This window comes from Cygnus olor, chromosome 3 (genome assembly GCF_009769625.2).
Source record: "Cygnus olor isolate bCygOlo1 chromosome 3, bCygOlo1.pri.v2, whole genome shotgun sequence".
NCBI classification, from domain to species: domain Eukaryota; kingdom Metazoa; phylum Chordata; class Aves; order Anseriformes; family Anatidae; genus Cygnus; species Cygnus olor.
In genome coordinates, this window is record NC_049171.1 from 19,934,409 (window position 1) to 19,958,835 (window position 24,427).

The 24,427-nt window shown below is 38.8% G+C and overlaps 1 protein-coding gene across 2 annotated transcripts in view; it reads left to right on the forward strand.

Moving 5' to 3' along the window:
• The window catches only part of PXDN (peroxidasin), an 87,081-nt gene that overhangs the window by 19,189 nt on the left and 43,465 nt on the right, over positions 1 to 24,427 (forward strand). Inside the window, exons 2-4 of one of the 2 annotated variants that reach the window (XM_040551037.1) lie at positions 6,454 to 6,525; positions 7,655 to 7,726; positions 19,867 to 19,938. In XM_040551037.1, coding sequence (XP_040406971.1) covers positions 6,454 to 6,525; positions 7,655 to 7,726; positions 19,867 to 19,938 — 216 coding nt within the window. The remainder of the gene's footprint in view (positions 1 to 6,453; positions 6,526 to 7,654; positions 7,727 to 19,866; positions 19,939 to 24,427) is intronic. The other variant, XM_040551036.1, reaches the window with a different exon arrangement.

Here is a 24,427-nt window from a genome sequence, read left to right on the forward strand (position 1 = left end):
CACCATCGTTTGAAAGCATTTTGCATTATTCCTGTTGATTCTTATCAAACCAAAGCCGCCACCACCTTTTAATTTCTCAGATTTAAGTGATAAACATTATATAAATATGCAGTTTACAAATGCTTCCAGAGGAAGAGATTTAGCTTTAAACAATTTTCACTGGAGATTTTAAAAGTGTCTGCCTTTGGGGTGGGCTTTTGGTATAGGACTTGTACTTTTGTGGTCTAAACCTCACATTTGAGAGCTTCCAGGTTTTAAGATACTTAGGGGAGTAGTATTTTTCTAGATATTTCCATTTTGGTGCTGTGGTGATTCTGCTTCTCTTGAACTGAGGAAATACCTCTGACCTGGCAGGGATTTGAATTTAAAATCTTTCAAGTCCCAGATCAATGCTAAAGTACCGTTTAATCTGTGAAATGATGTATGTAATGAGGTACTCAGCTTCACTGCTAATGAAGATTCAAGATTTAATTTCATTTTCAGTGTTTTTTGTTGTTGTTTTGTTTGTCTGTTTTGTTTTGTTTTCTAACGAAGATAATAGAAGTCATTAATGTGTCAACATCATGTTTCAAACAGCAGCTCTTCTTGGAGAAACCTGGTAGTTCTACTTTTACTTGGAACTTATGTTTTTGATTGTTTTTTTTGTTTCACTTAGTCTAATTGCCATGTAGTGTTTCTTAAAGTAAAGTAATATTTTTTCATTTTTGGACAAGAAAAAATTATGAAAAATGCTGGTAGATTCCAAATGATTAAAGGGATCTTCTACAGGTTGGAAGTATAGGTGATGTGGAACAGCAGGTCTACCCAAAAGTATTAAAAAACGAAGTGTCTCATGTCACAGAATTATTTGAAGTTAGTAGAAGCCATGCTTGGTTAGTCCTCCTTAGCCTCAACACTGAACAATAACAAATAAATGTATTATTCAAACATTATTCTCTCATCTGCAAGGGAAATAGGGCTTATAGCCTAGGTTTACATTCATCTTTATCAAAATCAGGAGAGCTGTAAACAGATGATGAAATTACACGTCATGCCTAAAAGTTTCCACTTGAATATAGAGAAGTTCTCTCAAGCATTCTGTAACAGTAGAACAAAAAGTGACCAAAGTAAACTTAGTTTTATCACTTACATTAGTCTAATATTTTGAAGATATCATTATTTGGGAGGTATTTTGGTGATACCAGTTATTAAAATTGGAATCTATATTTATTTATGTTATGCTTTGTAAGTCTTACTGTTATACCTAGCAATGAGCCTTCAGTTTAATTTTTGCTTTGGTTTCCATCCTGCACTCGGGAGGGTGGACTACCAAAGTTCTGAATGTTTTCAGCTGCCTTTGCTGTTATGAAATGTTTTATTTAAAGTTAATGTTCTAAGGCTTTTGTATTGAGGTTTAAGTGCGCTGTAATTAATTCATTGAACACTGTATAAAAAAGATGTGTATAACCTATAACAATGGAAAGAATACTTGTAGTTGTGATACGAGATTTGAAATCTTTCTAATCTCACCATTTCTCTCAGATGCGAGTGTGAGATGTAGAGTTCTTTGCTAATGCCCTGCCAGTGGATTGCATACATACACTATGGCACAAGATATGTTTTAAAGTAAATCATCACATGATACATTGTTTATATATCCATAAGTTGGATAAGAATCGGCCAACTATGTTTGTATATATATTGAGAGAGATATCTATGAATGAAGCAATAGTTTAACAGGTTAATTTTTACTTTTCCTTTCTTATTAAAGATCTTAATATGGTTTTGCATCATGATCACTTTATTTCTGACGTGAATTAAAACTGAAAAACATAAAAAGTCTTTTCCAATATACTCTGTGTACAGCTGTTAAGGGATCTTAAGGAAATCCCTCGTGGCTAGTGAAGTACCAGGGTAGCCAGTCTGTAGGCCGAGATGAGAAGGTCATGGCTGGGGTGGAGCAGGAGAAGTGCTGGTGCTCTCCTCCCATTGTGTCCTTCATCAGGAATTTGCCTATTTGCCCCGTTTGGGGAAACCCCTTTTGTATGAGCTGCTGCTTAGTGAGTGCTTATTACCTGGCAGCAAATAGGTTACCACCAGCGACTGGGGGGGACTTGTTTTGACTTTGAATATCCACAACTGGATGCCCAGGCTGCTACATTTTGAAGTGTGTGATGGGAGTACATGACATGTTGGCAGCCCTGCTTTTAATCAGTTTTATTTAGAACAGTTCTTTTTGTTGTTGTTTTTGCTGTTGTTTTAGTTTGAGGAAAAAACAGCACCTTTAAAAGTCAAATATATGTCAAAAGGAATCTGCAGTAGGATTATTAAAGCACACCAAGTCTCTTCTTTTATAAAACTAATGAAATGTAGAGCCTTAACTCTCTTCCCAGGATGTTGTTTTGCAATAATTAGAAAAAAAAAAAAAAAAAAAAAAAGATAAACAAAAGCTATTTAGTGTAGATTTTGTGTTTAAAAAAAAATCTTTAAAAAATAAAAAGTTTCGGTTTTAATTTCAGTGCGTGGTTTGTTCTGAATAAAAGCAGTTCTTTCTTAGTGAAGGATTCCTGTATTTCAAACAGAGTGTAATAACAAACTCTTTAAATTGGCTTTTTCTTAAGTTCAGTATATTTCAAAGCTGTATAATTCACTGTATATTCTATTGTGTGATTTTCATGCTCCAAATATTCATTAATGCATTTCAGTATATATTGCTGTATTTTATAAAATACTTTTTATAAACTTGCAATTCATTTATGTACCTGAATGTTGTCTTGCTCATTAGAACATGTTAACAGAGAACTCAGTTTTCATTACTGTGTACTGCCAGGGCAAACTTAAATAGGGCATTGTGGAGTGCTAAGAGCTGCCATGGGAAAATTAGTTTATATATGACAGTAGGAGCTGCATAATATTATATATATATTTAGAAGTTTTCATCTTGTTTAATTAGATAAAAATACTGTTAAAAGTTATTTTTGATTGCTAATTTGGAAATATTATGAGTCTGCTTTTTTAAAAATAGGCTCCTTCAAATAAGGAATTTATCAGAGTTCATTTTCATCCAGACAAAAAGTATCTGCAGCCCAATTTGTTTGCTTATTAATACAAGATCTTTGTCACACAAAAAAGAAAAATATTTGGTCTTAAAATTTAACATTTCACAAAGAAAGTGCAAACCAGAGGCATCATTTCAGATAGTTCAGCAAATTTTGAAGTTAGATACACAGCATTCACCATTTTGTGTCATACGAAACCAACTTTTTATTTAGAGCTATTCTTTCATTTTGCATTTATGTATATGCCATACAACTAGATCTTACAGATTTGCATTAAAACACGGAGCAAGGGAAGCCTACTAAGCAGCTGCTTGTTGCACTCCCTTTGCTGTGTGCTCTTTGGCATCTGCAAGCAGAGCAGTGGGACCCAGCCCACTCACAGGCACTGGAGCGCGCCTCCAAGGGCGTCCAAGTGCTAAATTGTCAGCGTGCTCCCTGGCACGTTCTTGGCCCCAGCAACCTCATGCTTGCCCGATCATTTCCTGCTTGTGCTCCATGACTTAGCACGGAGCAGATGACACAGGGCCAGGAAAGTAATGTGGGAGTCATCGGTTTACGATGCATAGTTGACGTTGTTTGTAAATGAGAGCAAAGAGATAACAATATTAGGAAAGCATTTAGGGAGGTCAGGCAGAATTGCTCTGAAGGAAGATGCTTAGGTACTGGAACAGAAGCCCAGAGTATTCAATATAAGAAAGTCGCAGTAGCCTCCTTTTCCCTAAAAGTATTTTTGCGTTGTCTAGGTATAATTTAAGGGAATAAATATTTTCACTGTAAATATGTAATAAAGGCAACAACCTGAATTAGGAGGCAGGTATACTAAATTTGTTCATATCCTCTATGTACAAGAAATGAATACATTACAGTTAGTTTTAGATATTTATCCAAAAAAATATTATAGTATTCTAAAATCCCATGCTGTCACCATAAATACATTATTTTTATTGATTGTTTCATTTATTGTTTTCCTTTCAGTAATATATGGTAACTGATGAGGAAGGGAAAAAAAAAAAAAAAGACAGTCAAAAACTGAGGTGGACTGCCTCAGGCTACTGCTTCCACCATCCATTGCCATCTGGCAGGTAGCAGGATTTGGACATCAGGATGGATAAGCTCCAAAGCAGAGCACACAGCAGGGATTCAGTTGGTTTGTAAAAACAAAATGAGGGAAACCCATAAAGGTTCTCATAAAGAGAAGCAAATGGACAAGGAACAAGCTTTGGGGAGTAGGAAAGGAGGCAGCATGGTTGGGCAGGAACTAGACTGAAAAAGGGGCAAAGAACCTCATCCTGCTGAGTAACCACATGATTTCAGCAACACAAAATATACTTGTTCTGGATTTTTAAGATCTGTATTGTAATGGCCTTGCTGAATAACCGGTAGTTGTTCAGCAGTCCAACACAGTCCTTATTTCTGCCATCCTTACTCCAAGGTGACAGGTCCCAGTGCCCTGCTTGCAAGTCAGCTTTTTACTCCTGGTAAGCTTTTTGCTTCTGTCCCCTAAAATGCAGTTCTCAAAGCTGATCTTGAACATGGTCTGTACCATGGGAGATTGACATTTCAGGCCTGAAGAACAGTGCTCCTGTTTTGTGTTGTACATGCTTTTTTTACCAGTCTGATACGGCATTGTTGGTTGAGGCTTTTTGTTGTTTTTTACCCAAGCCTTTATTGACTTGAAAAACTGGTGGCTCTCTGGTAGTTCCCTGTCTCACTGCTGTTCAGTTAATTATTTCCACTTCTCAGGGATTTATAACTTCAGGCTTGTTTCTCATCTCAAACATCCTCCAGAATATTTTTAGTCACTCCAAACTTGTCAGCATCTATATGAACCTTACTTTTAACCTTACTTTTTCCTTCTACCATCATTGTCTTGAACTATTTAATACGTTATGGCAGATTTCTGCCCAGTTCTACTTGATACAGCCTTTCTGTTCAGTAACTAATCTTATTCTCTATCTTATTTCCTACCAATTTTGTTTTACACTTGTTTTACAGAAATTTCCTCCAAGCCATATTTCTCTGGTTGTTTATATAAATGGCCTGTATCAAAACCCCAAACTAATGTGCATAATGTATACTCTGATTTCCTCATCCATGGTTTATTATCCTGTTAGATAAGGAAATTAAGACAGTTTGAAAGAAACTGTTCTTGAGAAATCTACAGTGGTCATGAATTAACATTTTTTTGTTCTCTGTGTACAAGAAATAGCTCATGAAGCATAATTGTAACAATTCAGAGAACAAAAAAGGGGAGTATTCTTTATATTTGTTATTTGAAGCAATTGATAATGTTTGTTCTAAGAATAACAGTGCCATAAGCATGGTGGTCGTGATCTTTCAGATTTTACTTACTTCCATTTGCTTCCCTTCTGTTTGCTTGCCAGAGATGACGTGGTCCTGCTTTATGCACACGTCCTTCATCAGGTGCTAGGGAAGATGGCAGACCAGATCTGGTTGTCTTCTTTCCTTGCAGTCCCTCTCTCACTTTTGTGACCTTCCAGGAAGCCAACTCAATTTGCTAATCAGGCAGAAAATTATTTCCTGTTTTTTGTTTGTTTGTTTTGTTTTTAATTATTTTTATTATTTTATTTATTTTTCCTTTTGCATGGGTCTGTTGGTCATCAAAATGAGTTGATTGAATCTGTTTCTGAGCATCTATAACTCCATGTCACTGCTTTCTCTTCAGCATCTCACTTGAAAAATCAGAGTTTGCTTCTTGGAGAAATTCTCATTAAGCTATGAATATAGCTGGAAGCTGAAGGTGGTGAAGACATATCAAAAGTTAGGAGAAAGTATAATTAAAGAAAATAAAGAAATATAAAATAAAAATATAAAAGAAAAAATATAAAATATAAAAGAAATATAAAATAAAGAAGTAAGAAAATAAATTGCTTCAAGCAACTGGATTTACAGGTTTTAAAAGCAGACCAACAGAAGGCACCTATGCCTCCTTATCCAGAACAGAAGAGTGGAGTAGCTTAGAAGTCTTGAAAACTGTTTTTTCTTTTTTTTCTGAGCTTTTTTCTGATCTCATTTTTTTTCTAGAGTTTTACTCAATTATTTACAAGCAGCTTTCAGAATATGAAGACAATTCCATTGAGTGAAATACAAGCCAACATCCTATTACAAGATGCTTCATTGTGGAAGAGAATATCCTTCATGAACACGGGTTTAGCCTAGATGCAGCCTTCAGCATTGACTGCTGAGGCTGTATTTGGTGAATCCTCTGCTAAACCCTGTCAAACTAGAATTGTTTTGCTTCTGCCTTCATCCACATTTAAGGTTTATGGATGGAGGCTGGTCACAGTGGTCCCCAAAGATTTGTGCTTAGTTCAGTTTTTCTTATGAAAAAATACATCATTTTTGTTTGTTTGCTTTGCTCTTAATAACATGATTTTTTTTCTTTATTCTGCAGAGATCTAAGATTTAATAGGATTAAAGAAATCCAGCCTGGAGAATTTAGACGGCTTAAGAATTTGAACACACTGTAAGTTATTTTTCAACCCTAAGGCCCTTTTCCCTTTTGATTTAATATGGTTAACTTGATACTGTGCCAAATTTACTCACATTTCACAGGTAAGTAGTCTAACAAATTTCAGTTCTAGTATTTACACAGGTGAGGGAAATAAGGTTTAAGTCCAAAGTATTTGAAAGCAAAACCAGGTATATGTCTGTTAAAATAAAAAAGGAAAGTATTTGCATCCTAACATTTTATTAACATTAAAACATTCTTTAATTGCAAATACAAAAAAAATACACAACTTTACTATATCATTGTTTCTAAATTGTGATAAATATTTTAGTTGTAATATCACATATGATTTAATATGTAGTCACAACAAAACTGTTCAAAGGTTCAGGTGTTCAAATGTGTTGCAGTTACAAAATATTTGATAAGCTCTGTTTCTAATGTTTTGAACTTTCTTATTCTAATACCAGCCAGGATGGCAGAATTTGGAAAGTTTTGTTCCTACTGAGCTTCCTTTTGAGATCTCAGTTACTGTGTATGTATGTAAAGAGAAGACCATGTTTTGTAAAAGACATTTTTTACGCAACCATAATGCAACAATATGGGCATTATAGTTTTTTTACTTAGTATTTCCTTTGTCATTCCTTCAAATATCACTTTTGAAATGGCTGCGAGCATGTTTCTGATGGATAACTGCACGTTTGTGAATGCAGACAGTTGTGTTCGTGTGTGATGTGAAGACCTTAGTACACAGAACAACACTAAGAAATATTCAGGGAAAGTCACTTAAATGCACCTGCTAATGACAAATCTTTGATAATGTCAATTTTATCAAATTCAACCCTCTGGGTAATTGTGGCACCAGGATTTTATTTTCCTTCATCTTAGATGTCTACAAAAAGCAACATTATTTCAGTTTTTAGATTTTTTTTTTATTTCTAGTTTTTCCAGACTTTTCTCTTGCAAGGCAGTGACTGAGGATCTGTAAACACTTAGCTGTTTTTCTTCTAGCAGTTACTGTTAACAAAAAAGTCTTCTGTTTTGTTATTTCTTTTATGTTTTCATGCTGCATTTACACCAACTGTTACACATTTTTTCATACTGTTCTTGTATGCTAAAATAAATTTTTCTTTATTTCTTTTTGTAGGCTCCTAAACAACAATCAAATTAAAAGAATACCTAGTGGGGCATTTGGAGACCTTGAAAATCTGAAATATCTGTAAGTTAAATGAATGTCACTTTTTTGTATCAATACATAACTGAACTTCTTCATTGGGAAGCGTTTTAATCTGATATTGAGTTTTAATCTGATTTACTCTCTTAGGTGATAAACTGCTTTGAAAATTAGTGAAATTAATTTATGGGGCAGGGACAACTGTGAACCTGTTTCTGTAAGTAGGTGATTTGAAATTTGCTAGACTTCAACATCTGTTTGTATGCAGTAGATTTTGAAAGACTTACTAGTTGCTGTTAACTATATGTAACTTAGAAATAAGAGAAAAGTCAAACAAAATGAAAAACTACCTATATGATTGACCATGAGGTTTGTCTTCAGGCAACCTGTTTATTTTGAGAATAAAATGTTAAATAAATAAATGTTTTTAACAGACATATCAAGTGTATTAATTATCCAAATAAGCAAAGAGCACCCCAGATTGTTATTTTTATGTGTAAAAAGACTAAAGTTGAATAATAACTTGTCATGGATTCTCAGCTGTAGTCTCTGGAGTCTTCCTTATGTAGTGTCACATACAAAAGTCTCACTCTATTTTCTTGGCATATTGGTCATTGTTAAAGTTCTGTACAGAAAAAAATGGTGACTTTGAGATTTCATTGTTTCAGAAACAATTCAGATATTTAATTTTCCATATAGTTTTTAAGAATGCAGCCTGAATGTACCTGTAAGGGGTTGTAAGAAGCAAGGAAAATAAAAATCACATAAATTTATGCAGGTATATTTGTTGGCTTCCAAAGCTGTTTGATCACATTTCCTGGTCTTATTTTTATATGTGTTGTCTTGCAGTAATAAAGCTGTGTATTCTCCATAAAAATGGAGGAAAGAGAATATTGAACAGAGCATCCCTAATAAGTTATTAAAGTCTATGATGATCTGTTATTTTTACACACAAGTTTGTGTGGTCAATCTGGTGCTTTGTAACTTGAGATACAAACTATTTAGTAGTGGAGTACTTAAAGTCTCCTAATTCAGGATGTCTAGGTTTCTTTCCATAGCCAGCAGCTATGCAGAAATAGCCGTTCTAATTATTAGAATAATTATTATTAATTCTATTTATAATATTATTATTCTAATTATTAGAATAATCTGTTAAAATTAGTTCATTATTTTCACATGCTTGTTTTTGCAAAGCTGTAGTAAATCTGAGATAAAACTGAACTATGCTCTCCATTCAGTTTAGTAAAAGACTGAAAAGAGTTAACTGAATTATAATATGCTTGTTTTCATATACTTATAATACTGTGTATTAAATGATACCTATATTGCTCAGTGGAAGATTTTTTTCTTTTCCTCTTCCCTGTAAAATTTGAAAACTGAATTACAGTGAGCTCTTCTTTAAAAATATTGCCTATTTTTTAAAATGGACTTTAAGAGGATGTTTTTGCCTATTTTGATGGCTGTGAAATGTTCAGCAGGACTGTACGACTGTAGCATTATAAAAGTGCTGGTACTGGACAGATATCAGCACAGAAGGCTCAAATGTACCAAATGAATACAGTTTAGCTGTGAAAAGTTCAGTTGAGTAAGCACATGCTAAGTGTATTCTATGAAACAAAGGAAACAAAACAGACTTTTTCCCAATAGAATCAACTGAAGTAGAAATTAGGGGAAGAGACTATATTATTTCCACAAAGTTATAAGATTGTTTGGAATCTAGTATTATGTAGCCAAATCATAGAATCATAGAATATCCCGAGTTGGAAGGGACCCATAAGGATCATCAAGTCCAACTCCTGGCACCACACAGGTCTACGCAAAAGTTTAGACCATGTGACTAAGTGCACAGTCCAATCGCTTCTTAAATTCAGACAGGCTTGGTGCAGTGACTACTTTACTGGGGAGCCTGTTCTAGTGTGCGACCACCCTCTTGGTGAAGAACCTCTTCCTGATGTCTAGCCTAAACTTCCCCTGCCTCAGCTTTACACCGTTCCCACGGGTCCTGTCACTGGTGATAACAGAGAATAGGTCATCTGCCTCTCCACTCCCCCTCGCGAGGAAGTTGTAGACTGCGATGAGGTCCCCCCTCAGCCTCCTCTTCTCCAGGCTGAACGGGCCCAGTGACCTCAGCCGCTCCTCATATGTCTTCCCCTCTAGGCCCTTCACCATCTTCATCGCTGTTGTGGTTTAGCCCGGCTGGCAGCCAAACACCACACAGCCGTTCGCTCACCCTCCCCCCTCCCTCTCCGGAATGGGGGAGAGAAACGGGAAAGTGAAGCCTGTGAGTTGAGATAAAGACAGTTTATTAAGACAGGAAAAATAATAACAATAATAATAATAATAGTACTAATGTGTACGAAATAAGTGATGCACAATGCAATTGCTCACCACCCGTTGACCGATGCCCAGCCTATCCCCGAGCAGCCGGCCCCCCCTCCACCCCGGCTAGCCACCCCTATATATTGTTCAGCATGACGTCAGATGGTATGGAATACCCCTTTGGCCAGTTTGGGTCAGCTGTCCTGGGTCTGTCCCCTCCCAGCTCCTGCTGCATCCCTATCCTGCTCGCTAGCAGGACAGAGCGAGAAGCTGAGAAGTCCTTGGCTTGGTGTAAGCACTGCTCTACAACAATTAAAACATCAGCATGTTATCAGCGCTCTTCTCATCCTAATCCAAAACATAGCACCCTACCAGCTACTAGGAGGAAAATTAACTCTGTCCTAACTGAAACCAGGACAATCGCCCTCCTCTGGACACTCTCCAACAGTTTAATGTCCTTTTTGTACTGTGGTGCCCAGAACTGCACACAGTACTCGAGGTGAGGCCGCACCACCGCAGAGTAGAGCGGGACAATCACTTCCCTCGACCGACTAGCAATGCCGTGCTTGATGCATCCCAGGACACGGTTGGCCTTCCTGGCTGCCAGGGCACACTGCTGGCTCATACTCAACTTGCTGTCAACCACAACCCCCAGATCCCTCCCTCTCTGTGGGGCTGCTCCCCAGCGTCTCGTCGCCCAGTCTGTACGTATAGCCAGGGTTGCCCCGTCCCAGGTGCAGGACCCGGCACTTGCTTTTGTTAAACTTCATGTGGTTGGTGATCGCCCAGCTCTCCAATCTGTCCAGATCTCTCTGCAAGGCCATTCCACCCTCATCTGAGTTCACAACTCCTCTAAGTTCAGTGTCGTCGGCAAATTTGCTCAGAACACCTTCTAGTCCTACATCCAAATCATTTATAAAAACATTGAAGAGGACTGGCCCTAAAATGGAGCCTTAAGGGACCCCACTAGTGACCATCCGCCAGCCAGATGTGGCCCCATTTACCACAACCCTTTGAGCCCAGCCCGTCAGCCAATTGCTCACCCATCATATGATGTTTTTGTTTAGCTGTATGCTGGACATTTTGTCCAGTAGGATCCTATGGGAAACCGTGTCAAAAGCTTTGCTGAAGTCCAGAAAGATCACATCAGCTGGTTTCCCTTGGTCAACTAGATGGGTGATCTTATCATAAAAGGAAATCAAATTTGTTAGGCAGGACCTACCCCTCATGAACCCATGTTGGCTGGAACCAATGACTGCATTGTCCCCCAGGCGTGCTTCAATAACTTCAAGGATCATCCTCTCCATAATTTTACCAGGCACTGACGTGAGACTGACAGGCCTGTAATTGCTAGGGTCTTCTTTCTTACCCTTCTTGAAAATTGGCACAACATTTGCCAGCTTTCAGTCCAATGGGACCTCTCCAGATTCCCAAGATCATTGAAAAATAATTGAGAGAGGTCCTGCGATGACGTCAGCCAGCTCTTTAAGCACCCTGGGATGAATCCCATCCGGACCCATGGACTTGTATGGATCCAGGTGGAGCAGCAAATCCTGCACACGTTCAGGGTCGGTTGGGAGTTTGTCATTCCCACCGTCATGGTCCTCCAGCTCAGGGCACCCTGGGTCCCGAAGCCCATCGTCAGCGTTGAAGACAGAGGCAAAGAAGGCATTAAACGTCTATGCTTTGCCTATGTCATTGTCTGTGAGGAGACCCTCCCCATCTAGTAGCGGACCTATGTTTTCTTTGGTTCTCCTTTTTCTGTTCACATATCTAAAAAAACCTTTTTTATTGTCTCCCACAGACATGGCCAGCTTCAACTCTAGTTGGGCTTTGGCCACACGAATTTTCTCCCTACAAACACGAACAGCATCCCTGTATTCCTTCCTCGTCGCCTGACCCTCCTTCCAGCAGCCGTACACTTTCTTTTTTCGCCTTAGCTCCAGTAGAAGATCCCTGGTCAGCCAGGCCGGCCTTCTGCCCCGCTTGCCTGACTTCCGATATTTTGGAATAGCCTGATCTTGTGCTTTTAGGAGGCAGTGCTTAAAGATGGACCAGCACTGATGGACGCCAATGCCTTCAAAAGCAGTTTCCCAGGGGACCTTGCTGACTAGTTCCCTGAGCAGCCTGAAGTCTGCTTTCCCCACATCCAGGGCTGAAGTTTTGGTGACAGTTTTCCTTCTGTCACCATAAATTCTAAACTCAACCACTTCATGGTCACTATGACCGAGATGGCCGCCAATTGCCACGTCTCCCACAAGACCCTCTCTGTTCTCCAGCAACAGATCTAGGAGGGCACCTTTCCTAGTTGGCTCACTTAGCACCTGCACCAAGAAGTTATCATCTAGGTGCTTTATGAACCTCCTGGACTTGCTCGTGTCAGCCGTGTGGTGATCCCAGTTGACGTCTGGCAAGTTAAAATCCCCCGTTAGGACGAGGGGAGTTGATCTCAAGGAATCTCTTAGTTCTGCAAAGAATAATTCATCAGCGTTGTCGTCCTGGCCAGGTGGTCGGTAATAGACTCCCACAACAACATCCCCTTTATTTGTTCGTCCCTTAATCCTTACCCAGAGGCTCTCAACTTTGCTGTCACCAACTTGAAGTTCCACACAGTCCAGTCCATGCTTCACATACATCGCCACCCCGCCTACCCTGCCTGTCCCTCCTAAAGAGCCTGTAACCATCTATTGCAACACACCAGCCACAGGACTCATCCCACCAGGTTTCGCTTATGCCGATGATGTCGTAGCTGTGGGACTGGGCCAAGACTTCTAGCTCATCCATTTTATTCCTCATACTGTGTGCATTTGTGTAGAAGCACTTCAAATGCGCCTCCCTACAAGCAGCACCTTGTGGAGCTGACCGAACCACCTCACTAGCACACAGTCCCTCTGATTCTAGCGCACCATCCCTTAGCTTGTCACCGGCGTGCCTGGTTTTATCCCCTTCGCCCTTCGGCTCTAGTTTAAAGCCCTATCTATCAGCCCAGCCAACTCCTGAGCAAAAATCCTCACCCCTCTCTGAGAGAGGCGCATCCCATCTGGTGCCAGCAGGCCCGGCGTCACATAGACCTTCCCGTGATCGAAAAACCCAAAATTCTGCCAGTTGCACCAGTGCCGAAGCCACTTGTTAATGTGACGAGTCTGCTTGTCAGCTTCGATCCCTCCTATCGGAAGGACAGAGGAAACACAACCTGTGCCCCTGATCCTTTAAGTAGTCGCCCCAAAGCCCTAAAGTCCCTTTTGATCGCTCTCGGACTTCTCGTTGCTACCTCGTCATTACCAGCCTGAAAGACCAGTAGCGGGTAGTAGTTGGTGGGCCGTACCAGGCGCTTGACTTTCCTAGTGAAGTCTCTCACCCGAGCCCCAGGGAGGCAACATACTTCCCTGTGGGTAGGGTCCGGTCAGCATATTGGGCCCTCTGTCCCTTTCAAAAGGGATTCCCCCATGACAATAACCCTTCTTCCTTTTTTGAGAGCTGATGTAGCAATGTGGGGGGTAGGGGACCTTGCCTTAGGCATCCTAACCAACCTCGACGAGCTTTCACCTGCTTCGTTGTTCTGGTTGTCATGTTCTAGAGCTTCGTACCTTTATGTAAGGGTAGATGGGAAGGTGAGGTGGGCAGGGACAGGGCTCAGCTACCCCCCCGAACAGGAACCTGCCTCCATTCCCCTCCTTGGCTTAGGTCCCCTCCTGCTGCCTGGCAGGATAAGGGAACTTTTGTCTTCTGCGTAGTAGGAGACATTTGTGCTATGGCAGGCTCGTGAGTCTGTCTCAGAGAGGGCAGAGTACACCTCCACCAGTCAATTTCCCTCTCTGACTCGCTGATGCTTCTGAGCCTGCTCACCTCCTCCCGAAGCTCCGCTACCTGGCTGAGCAACTCTTCAACCTGGGCACACCTCCCACAGGCATACTGCTCGCCGCTGCTGTCGGATACCGACAGAAGACTCGGGCACACCCTGCAGCCCATGACCTGGACGGCTGTGTTTCCCCGAGCCCTCCGTCTGAGTAGCCACATCGGTGACAGCGGCTGGAGAGGCCGCAAGAGATGCGGAGGCCATGGTTTTCTGCCTGGTTGATACCATGGCCAAGTTCCTCGCAGGCAGGTTACACGTACCGATGGGAAAGACCGCTGCAAAAGACCGGCGAGGTCCCCTCCCTCCTCGCCCTGCCTGCGCGCACTGCCGCGCCCCGCCCTTCTGACGCGCCACGCCCTGTTTGCCCGGCCTGGTCGCCGCGCTCCCTAGGGGCTGCTTTTGAACGGCCGGGGAGGGGGCGCTGCTGGCTCCGCCTACGCCTCGTCAGCCTCCCCCGCGAGAGCTGCTGGGTCCTGGCGGCTCCCTCGGCCTCGATGCCGGAAAAAAGCCCTGCCTGTGGCGATCCCCCGCTCCGCTGCAGAACACGTCTGCCCCGGAGCTGATCGCCTGGGCAAGAGGCGATCATCATTAGTCATCCAGAATAATTGTGGGTTTGGGTAGCGTGATCCTATGGATATTTGCAAACACAACTTGTATTCTTCTATTTCATAAAATGAGATTATTAGCCCACGGTGTTACATGTGTCCTTATGAGAACTGAGGTACTGGGTGGCAGATGGTTTTGAAAATTTAGGCTTCACAGGCTCTAGAAAGTCTGTCATTTCTCAATGGCTTTGATTTAGTGAAATATATTTATTAACACTTACATACATTTATATAAGGATGTAGAAAATAGTTGCAAATATATACTGCTATATAAAATATGCAAGTATAAAACATAATACAGCATATATAATAAAAATTTAAAAAGCCAATCTATGAGAGACGTCAGGGCCCATTTCTGTGTATTTACTGTAGATCAGTTTTAGCTTTCAGACAAAACTTTTACAAGGAAATCTCAAATAAGCCTCAGAATTGTCAAACGCTTTTTTGTGCTATTCGTTTCTGAAACTGAGCTTATAGCTTTATGAGGTGTGCCTATTTTCAGAATTATCTGTCTGGAGAAAAAATTGTAAAAGTTGGTCCTTAAATTATAAAAACAAAACTATTCACATACGATTTTGGATGCTTATTTTTTTAGAATTATTTGCTTTCTTTTTCTTGATGTAATTGAAATTTTTACAGTTATATAAACATGTTCTGAAGTTCTATAAACATAAGTTTTTAATGATCTTGCTGTGCTGTCTGTGGTAATAATTTGTCTGAATCCATATACCAAAAGTTGGAAAGTAATATATGTCATTATCCTTGTTTTGCTATGAAACCAAGAGGTTTCTTTCTGTCCTTCTGCCTTTCTTTCTTATTTCATGTACCTTAGCATTGGCAATCTGGTTCTTTAGAAAGGATGAAAAAAGCATTAGTAGCTTGGACTTCATCCATCATGTAGTTTCTTTCTGCACTTTAGTAATTCTGTATAATGTTTTTGTTCCCCTTTCTGCAAAGGATAATGTAAACACTACTGTATAAAATAAACTTCTAAAAAGTTGTATTAATATGAGCAAAAAAATTGGTATATGTTTATAATGCTGCTGCATATACAAGCATGTTGTTGCATGATGTATATGTTACACTGAGTATATTTAATTGACTTCCCGTGACTTATTCAGTTTACTGAACAACTTTATGCTTATTCAGTTAACTGAGTTAGTTATTATTGAAAGGGGAGAAAGAAAAACTACCCAGCCTTTTAATATAGCTGTAGGCAGGTTTGTGGAAACTGTGTAAGATCCTTCACGATCCTGAAAGTCAACAGTTTATTCTCCAAGACAGGACAATCGGGAATTGAAGGAATATGCTTTTGACGTATAAGAAGACGTGTTAGAAGATCTGCGATCAGTAGTGGGAAGAGTGAGGTTAAGACAAAAAAAGAAAGGATTTGGGGAGGAGATATGGAAAAATGTAAAATATAGGTTAGCAATTGCAAAGAGCTTTTCAGGTAAAGAGAGTGTATTTTACTGAGCAGTAAACTAGAAGCTAGTGTGAAGGAAGCGATAGAAATCATAGAATCATAGAAGGGTTTGGGTTGGAAAGGACCTTAAAGATCACCTGGTTCCAACCCTCTGCTATGGGCACAGACACCTTCCACTAGACCAGGCTGCTCAAAGCCCTATCCAACCTGGCCTTGAACACTTCCAGGGATGGGGCATCCACAGCCCCTCTGGGCAACCTGCTCCAGTGCCTCACCACCCTCACAGTAAAGGATTTCTTCCTAATTATCTAATCTAAAACTACCCTCTTTTAGTTTAGAGCAATTACCCCTTGTCCTATCACTATGATCCCTGAAAAAGAGCCCCTCCCCAGCTTTCCTGTAGGCCTCGTTTAGGTACTGGAAGGCCACTGTAAGGTCTCCCCAAAGCCTTCCCTTCTTTGGGCTGAACAACCCCAACTCCCTCAGCCCCTCTTCATAGGAGAGGTGCTCCAGCTCTCTAATCATCTTTGTGGCCCTCCTCTGGACTCTTTCTAATACTTCCTTGTCCTTCTCGTGCTGGAGGCCCCAGAGCTGGGTGCAGGACTCCAAGTGAGGTATCACAAGAGCAGAGTGTATGGGGGGGAATCACCTCCCTTGCCCTGCTGGCCAGGCTTCTTTTGATGCAGCCCAGGATACACTTGGCTTTCTGGGATGCAAGCACACATTGCTGGCTCATGTTGAGCTTCTCATCAATCAACATCCGCGGGTCCTTCTCATCAGGGCTGTTCTTAATCCATTCTCAAGTTGTATTTGTGCTTGGGATTGCCCCAATCCAGATGCAGGACCTTGCACTTGGCTTTGTTGAACCTCATGAAGTTTGCACAAGCCCACCTCTCAAGCCTGTCCAGGTCTCTCTGGATGGCATCCCTTCCCTCCAGCATGTCGACAGTTTGGTGTCATCAGTAAACTTGCTGAGGGTGCACTCAATTTCACTGTCCATGTCACTGACAAATATGTTAAACAGCGTCTGTCCCAGTACTAACCCGTGAGGAACACCACTCCTCACTGATCTCCGCCTGGACACTAAGCTGTTGACCACAACTCTTTGACTTGACCATCCAGCCAATTCCTTACCCACATAGTGGTCCATCCATCAAGTCCATGTCTCTCCAATTTAGAGATAAGGATATCATGGGGGACAGTTTCAAAAATAAAAATGGAGAATAAAAACTATTTTGGCAACAATGTTGAGGCATGTTCATTTAATAAAAAGTGGAAAGGTCAGAAATCAGACATGACGAAGTGACACTATGCAAATAGTAAATGGGAATTGAGATTGTATGGAACATATCAGTTTTGGAAATACCAAGAGGGAACATGCAGCAAGATTTGTTTTGCATTTGGTGAATGAAGCAATAGTGCAAAACAGAAGATACATTGTAGGTTTGCCAAACTGCAGATTCGCTTACCTCACCCTTCCCAAAATCACATTACATCACATGTGCTTCTGTGCCTTCTGCCATTTTTTGCTGTCACGGTCATGTACTTTTTCTATTCAACTAAATGAAAGTGTGGTTATCGTATGTCACAGGACATATATACTTTTTTTTGTAGTTTTGGGGTTGCTGAGGTTTCTCTGTGGTTGGGGGACATGCTGGACTGAGGTCAGTTGACTGTCCTGCATTTGAGGGTTTTCTGATCAACGTGGAAAAAAATTGTAGTTTAAAGTTGAATCCTGAATAAAGTCCCACCACTAGGGCCTGGTAAGAGCTCCAAATGTGGACAAAAAAGTTCCCGACAGTATGGTGGTAAATGTCTGAAAAACTGCAAAGTCATTATTCCAGTCTTTCACTAACTGACCCTTGTTCTTCACTCTGCCTTACTTGGTCTCCGGAAAAAATAAATAAAAATTGCAGCAGTGATTCTAATAAAACTTTTTTTTTTTTTGGGGGGGGTCAGATTCATTCTATTTCTTGAATAAAATTTGTCAAATGCAAATGCAAAATGCAAATGTCAAGATGCCTTTAGATGTCAAGGCATCTAAAATCAGTCTGGTTCCTGTTTCTGATCAGAAGTTTAGGACTCAGAGGAATAAGGAATTTCCAAACTGCTAGACAGGGTGTATTAAGAATGGTAAATAGCACTTTGGCTGTTCAGTCATTGAAATTTGCTAAGGAGTGAGAAGAAATGGTGTATTTAAAATACTCACTGAAGAAAAAGGTAGGAATTTAATATTGTATAGACAGGAAAATTAAAGAGATTCAAAATCATAATGACTATGCAATATTACTGACCCTTAAATGAGTTCGTAAATCTCACACTAATCTAAACACACATTTGAATGAAAGGTTATGAAAGGTTTTTGTTTTTGTTTTTGTTTTTCTGTTTTTTTTTTTTTCCAAATAGAATAAAAACTAATCCCACATCCAAAATAAGCCTGATATACTTATTCTCTTTCTTTTCAAATGATTTTCTAATTTTTTATAGGCATTTCAGTTGATGGTATTATTTTTTCTGGTTTAATTTGTTCTGACCTTTGGACATTTTTAAAACCTCACAATTTTTTGCTTGATAGTTATTCTGTCATTGGAGAAGCTGTACTTTTTTTGTTCAGATGCATGTCTATGGTAATTGAGAACTCTTGAACTCTTGAGGACTATTGATTTATTATTGTGTTCAGATCTTGTCAAGTGGAAAACTTTAGACTCAATGGAAAGACACTATATCGTCCCCCAAAGTTGTCTTGAGGTACCATCAGATGCCTACAACTTTATTTCTTGTTAAGGCCTGCTGTAAAGTGTTGGCCTTCAAGTCAGTGTAAAAGCTGCCACTGGCTCCAGCAGGGCAAGTATTTTATCTGTTGCTTTAATCATAGAATGGCTTGGGTTGGAAGGGACCTTAAAGATCATCTAGTTCCAAAGATGTTTGCAGTGTTTCCAATAAGTAACCAAAAGCTGTAACAATAGAAAAGCCAAACACACTACTAATAAAGCTAATAAAGCCATTTGTGGTACCAAGTCTCGTCATCCCTTTTTCATAGACATCCATGCCTGATTAACTCAATTTCAAACCATTTGTCAAATAATTGTGAGAAAGTTCTTACTGAGAACCTGTTCCTAACCTAACACAAAAAGAGAGTGGCAGAAACTCCCCATGCAGAAACTGCAGTTATCAGTTAAACTGTGTGATTTTTCTCAAACACACTTTCACTAAACCATCTGTACTTAATGTTAAAAGCTTAATGAACATCAGCACATACACTGATCCATCCAGAACCAGCGGACTTTTTCTGTGGAAAAATTATGGACATCACTTGTGAACATACTGGTACTCTGCATATGTTTATTCTGTTTATATTATCAATGACGACCTAAAGTCCATCTTTTATAAGTGATAAAACAAATATGCAATCCTGTTTTATTGATGCAATAGCAATCTTCTGACTTGTACTTTTTTTCTTTTGTAATTATTCAAAAGGTGACACAGATGGAGTTATCAAAATTCTCACTGTTCTCTAAATCGAGTCAAAAGACAAATTCCATCATAATATGAATATTTGTACCAGTACTCAGATGAAATGTTTTAAAGAAAACAAGAGGCCAGTGGCATCCCTGGTGTGTTCTGGAAAAGGCAGCCTGATGCAATTCTGCCCCATTAAATTTAATTTATTTTGACTTTTGGCAAGCCTATCAAGAAACTGAGGGGCAAAGAAGCAGTAAGTAATAACAGTGAGAACTGGGAAGCCAAAGACCATCTGGGTGACAGCCTACAAGGCCCCAGACTTCTGTTTTTCCTGGCAAACATTTGGGATGAATTCTCAAGGACAAAGTATTTTTATGTGTATGTGTTTAGTTTTTGTTTTGTATTTTTTTTCCTAATATGTAGTGGAAAAACTGTCTTCATGTGTCAACTTAATTCTTCTTTTCCACCTTCATGTAGCTCTTGTTTGTGTACTAATATTACTGATTGTTTCTTGTTTCAGCTATTTGTACAAGAATGAAATCCAGTCAATTGACAGGCAAGCATTTAAAGGACTTGCCTCTCTAGAACAACTGTAAGTGCCTTTTCTCTTCTGTGCTGTCATCTGCATGGTTCCCCTGCAGAGGAAAAGTGCACGTTCTGATCCGTACATCCTGCCTGCATGCTTTGCATGTCTGCCCTCAGTGGGTTGTTAGTCAGAGAGCCCCGTAATCATCTGCATGTGGAAAAACAAAATTGATCTCTGTGTCAAATTCCTCATTTCTGTGTTTGTCTTTTATTTATTTTTTTTATTTATTTATTTATTTTGCATTCCCTGTGTCCATATACGTTATGAAATAGCTTTGACAAAGAAACAGCACAATTGTGGAAAATGTTGAAATCTAATGTGTATTGCTTAGAGAAAGATTTTGATTTCATTTCTGTAGGTTTTATAATATTGTAATTCCTTTGACTACAGCAGTTACTTTGTTTTTTAGTCTAACTAAAGCTGAATTGGTTTATTGAAGTTTATCTCAGTATCGTTATATTTTATAAACAATAAGAGATTTTAAAATTAAGACCTTGCTATTATTGATACATGTTAATGATTGCCATATACAGATGTTTAAAAAGTAAGAAAGTTCATTGTTTGTAATGCAGTTGTTGCAGTAATCTTTGTCTTCTAGAAAGATTGATTAGTCTTACACTTTTTCCTCTATACTGACTGAAGATGAATCTGCTGAAAATGAAAATGCAGTCAGTAGCACGACAAAAACTGACCGTATTGGTTCTGTTACGTTTAACTATGTTTTCTTTTATAAACAGAAAGTATTAGTATGCATGATGGTATTGTTTAGGAAAACAGAAGGAGACAGAAATGCATCACTATTTCAGAACCTGACTGCCAAATAACAATTCTAGATGAGTCTTGTAGCATATGAATTTTGGAGGCTGAAAATCTCTTCTACTACGATATGAACCAGTTTCCTTCTTAGTGTAAACCTCTAGTAGACATTAGTGGACATAGTGTGTAAAATGATACTTCAGATGGTGTACAAATCATGGAAGCTCATTTTAGAAGGCAGTAGATGCCTTCTGAAGGAAGAACATCTGCACAAAACAAAAGTGATGATTATAAAACATATATAAATGTCATTTGTTCCCGTAACACCTTTCTCTTCCTCTTCCTCCTGCTCTAGAAATGATTGCTACAGCATATTGACAGCAACTGGTAGGGCTTAGTTGCATGCTAATAGCAATTCTTGTTTTCTGTGTAGAATTTTAAACACTGAGGTATATTTATTGAATCACTAATTCTTCAATGTTACTCTGTATAAAATCAAATTTTAAACAAAGTTAGAGTCTTGTAAATAGGTCCTGGCTGTACAAGATCTGTTTTATCACATTATCTTTGGAGAGATACTGTGTTCACAAGACCAAACAACACCTTCCCAAATTCTCCTGCTTCACCTTGGGACTGTGTCAGTTGTTCAGTATGACATTTCCAAGTTGCAGGCTACTGTGGCCTGCACAAAAAATGTCAAAAGACATTTTGCAACCTGCATGCATTGGCTCAGCCAAATGCTCTTTTCCTTCCTTGCTCAGCAGAGTTCTCAGAGGAGAGGTTGTGGCTCCACACCTCAGGAGAACACACTTGTTTCACAGTAATTTCGTGTGCTCCAATGAAACAGAGTGAAACTGATCATTGATTTTTTTTAATTAAACTGCACAGTAAGCACTTTTTTATTATTATATATATATTTTTTTTCATTCTTCAGTAGTAATACTGGAGAGAAATTGTATGTACAGTTTGATTTAAGAGGACTCTTGCATGTATAAGGGAAGAAAAAGAAAAGCAGCCGCAAATACTGCTGGCAGTATCCCACTAAAACCTCCACGACAGAATTCTTTGCTGCTGATGTAGTAGAAATGTCTTTTTCCTCGGCAATTTCTGCCAGGATAATAAGATCTTTGAATCAGACTTTGAAATTCACTTGTGGTAGAATAAATTCTGAGAACACTTGGCATTTTTTTAGGTGCTTGAACACACTGAGAACTTGAGCCATACATATTTCGTCGCCTAACTCTTCAGCCATTGCAGAGTGAAGGGAGAAAGACATCTGTTTAAAAGTGATTACTTAGGACAAGTTTAGACCCCTCTGAACCTGCAGGATATATGTTTGGGTCTGGAAAATATGACACAAACTTGCAGGAAATCTGCATTTTTTGGAGCAGCAGCTTGAAGTCAGCCAGGGTGCCTGAAAGGAAACCAAAGCTGCCTCTCTATGCCTACACCACTAGTGCATAGACCTCTAGTGCATAGACCACTGATTCCCACCTGAAACATCACAGATACCTGGCTTGGGAGGTCACAAGTTTTTGGTATTGGATCACAAATTTGAGCTCTAAGTTCAGTCTGTTCCCAGATGTATGTACTTGTTTGTTGGCTTTCCTGCTATATTTTCAATTCTCATTTAAGAGATTTTCATGGGACAACATGCTTTCTCTGCAGTCCTCAACTAGTGGGAGTCCCAGATACTCACAGAATTATTTAAACGTTTATTCTTAGTGGAATACTAATTTCTCATTTTCTTTTAACTTTCACGTTAACATACTATTTTTGTTCTTTGTAAGCTATTGCTAGAGTTATGCTGCAGATTGTATTCATATATACATATCTTTGGGGAAATTAACATATAAAAATGTTATCTTACATGCCGTGATGCAGGTTCTTCTATTTATTTTATGTATTTCCTTCAATTCAATTTTCAGTAACTTTCAAAAGCTGCTATGATTTTTTTAAAGTTTTATATTACAAAGAGTTCCTGCTTGTTGCATAAATGTGAGGTTTTATGTAGATTTAACACAGTGGAGATTTAACACAGTGGATTAAAGTCTTGATGTACTGCTAAAATGCCTATGGTAGGGAAAATGAGACAAAATAAAATAAAATAAAATAAAATAAAATAAAATAAAATAAAATAAAATAAAATAAAATATTTTGAGAGAAGGTATGTGAAGTACAGTAACTCTATTATTCTACAATAATATCAGCTGGGGTCAAGCATTGTAAATGGCTGGAATCTTGCCTGATTTTGAAAGTCTTTAAGTAACAGATTCAATAATCTCCTTAAGCATCCTGTTTGAGTACTTTATACCATTATTGTAATGTCTAATCTGAATCTCTGTCCTTGTGGTTTAAGCTGTTAATTCTTGTCATATGCCTGAGCAGGGCAGGAAAATCTGTTTGTTCATTCTCTTTCAAATAAACAAAATGGCAAAAAAACCTGTTTAAATATTTAGAACATAATTGATGTGTTACTAATGAATTTTAAGTACTTTCCAAAGAAGTGGCGATACTATTGGAAATGAACGGTTGGCATATATGATAAAAGTAATCCTCTACAATAAAATTATGAAGGAAGATAGGATCCGAAATTTACTCCTATGGAAGAAGAGAAATGCTACCGGTATTGAATTTTAATGTACTGTTCATCCTCCAAGGTTAATGATAACAAAGAAAAAAATCTGTGCTGTGCTTACTTGATCAAATCTTTATCTTCCTCTAGGTGTTTCTTTTATTTATTTTTTCTTTAAATATTTCCTTTCCTTCTGTTTCCTACTTGATAACGAATTCAGAATCAAAAAAAAAAAAAAAAAGGAAGACAAAAATCTTTAAAAACTAGTCGTGCATGCTTTTTCTTTTAATTTGCAGTATGAAAGTATTTTAATACCAAATTCATTCCATCATACTGCTTTTTTTCAAGTGCTTGTTGTACTCTGAACATAAAAGATGTCTCTAAAGACGTGACAGTGTGAGATTATTTCTTGAATATGATTACCTTTTGGATGAATTTCCAGTCCAAGAAATTCTCATATTAATTAAAAAATAAAATCCATTTAAAAAAAAAAAAAAAAAAAAAAAAAAAAAACAGCGCTACTGTGCTTCGTACAAGAAAAGAATGAAAAGAATGTAAGTAAACTAAATGATAAAATGTGAGTTAAGAGTAGATCATACAGCCAGGAATTTTTTATTCTTTTTATATTGTACTTATAATGCATGACCTATAATGCAGTCTAGTTTCTGCCTCTATTTTTTTGCAGTTACATTTGTTGCTAATTGTTGTCTACATATTTAACACCTTATTCTGTTCATAAATAGCCTGAGACCTCAAAAAAGGCTGAGACCTTTAAAAACCTGCAAAGCCCTGCTTAACTAGTCATATAAGCAGTTCAGAGCATTCCCTAGCTGGGCTTCATTATTTGGTTTTTGTGCTACTGCAGTCAGTATGGTTTCTGATGAGGTAAAGTTGACAGTTACAATGTGCTCCAGTGCCTGGATTACTGTAGTTGTATCTGCGATGATCTGAGGGTATAAACAAGGCAAGGTTTGTAACAGAGGTATTGCTTTAATTAAACTGATTAATTTGGTTGGAAAAAATGAGTTTTCAGGCACAAAAGCTATCCTTTACATCTTTACTTATTGTCAGCTGGAATACTGAACAGGAGTTAGGAGGCATTGCTTTGGTTTAATTAAATATATGTCACTTAAACAATCTGAGAGAGGTGCCTTCTCTTTTTTT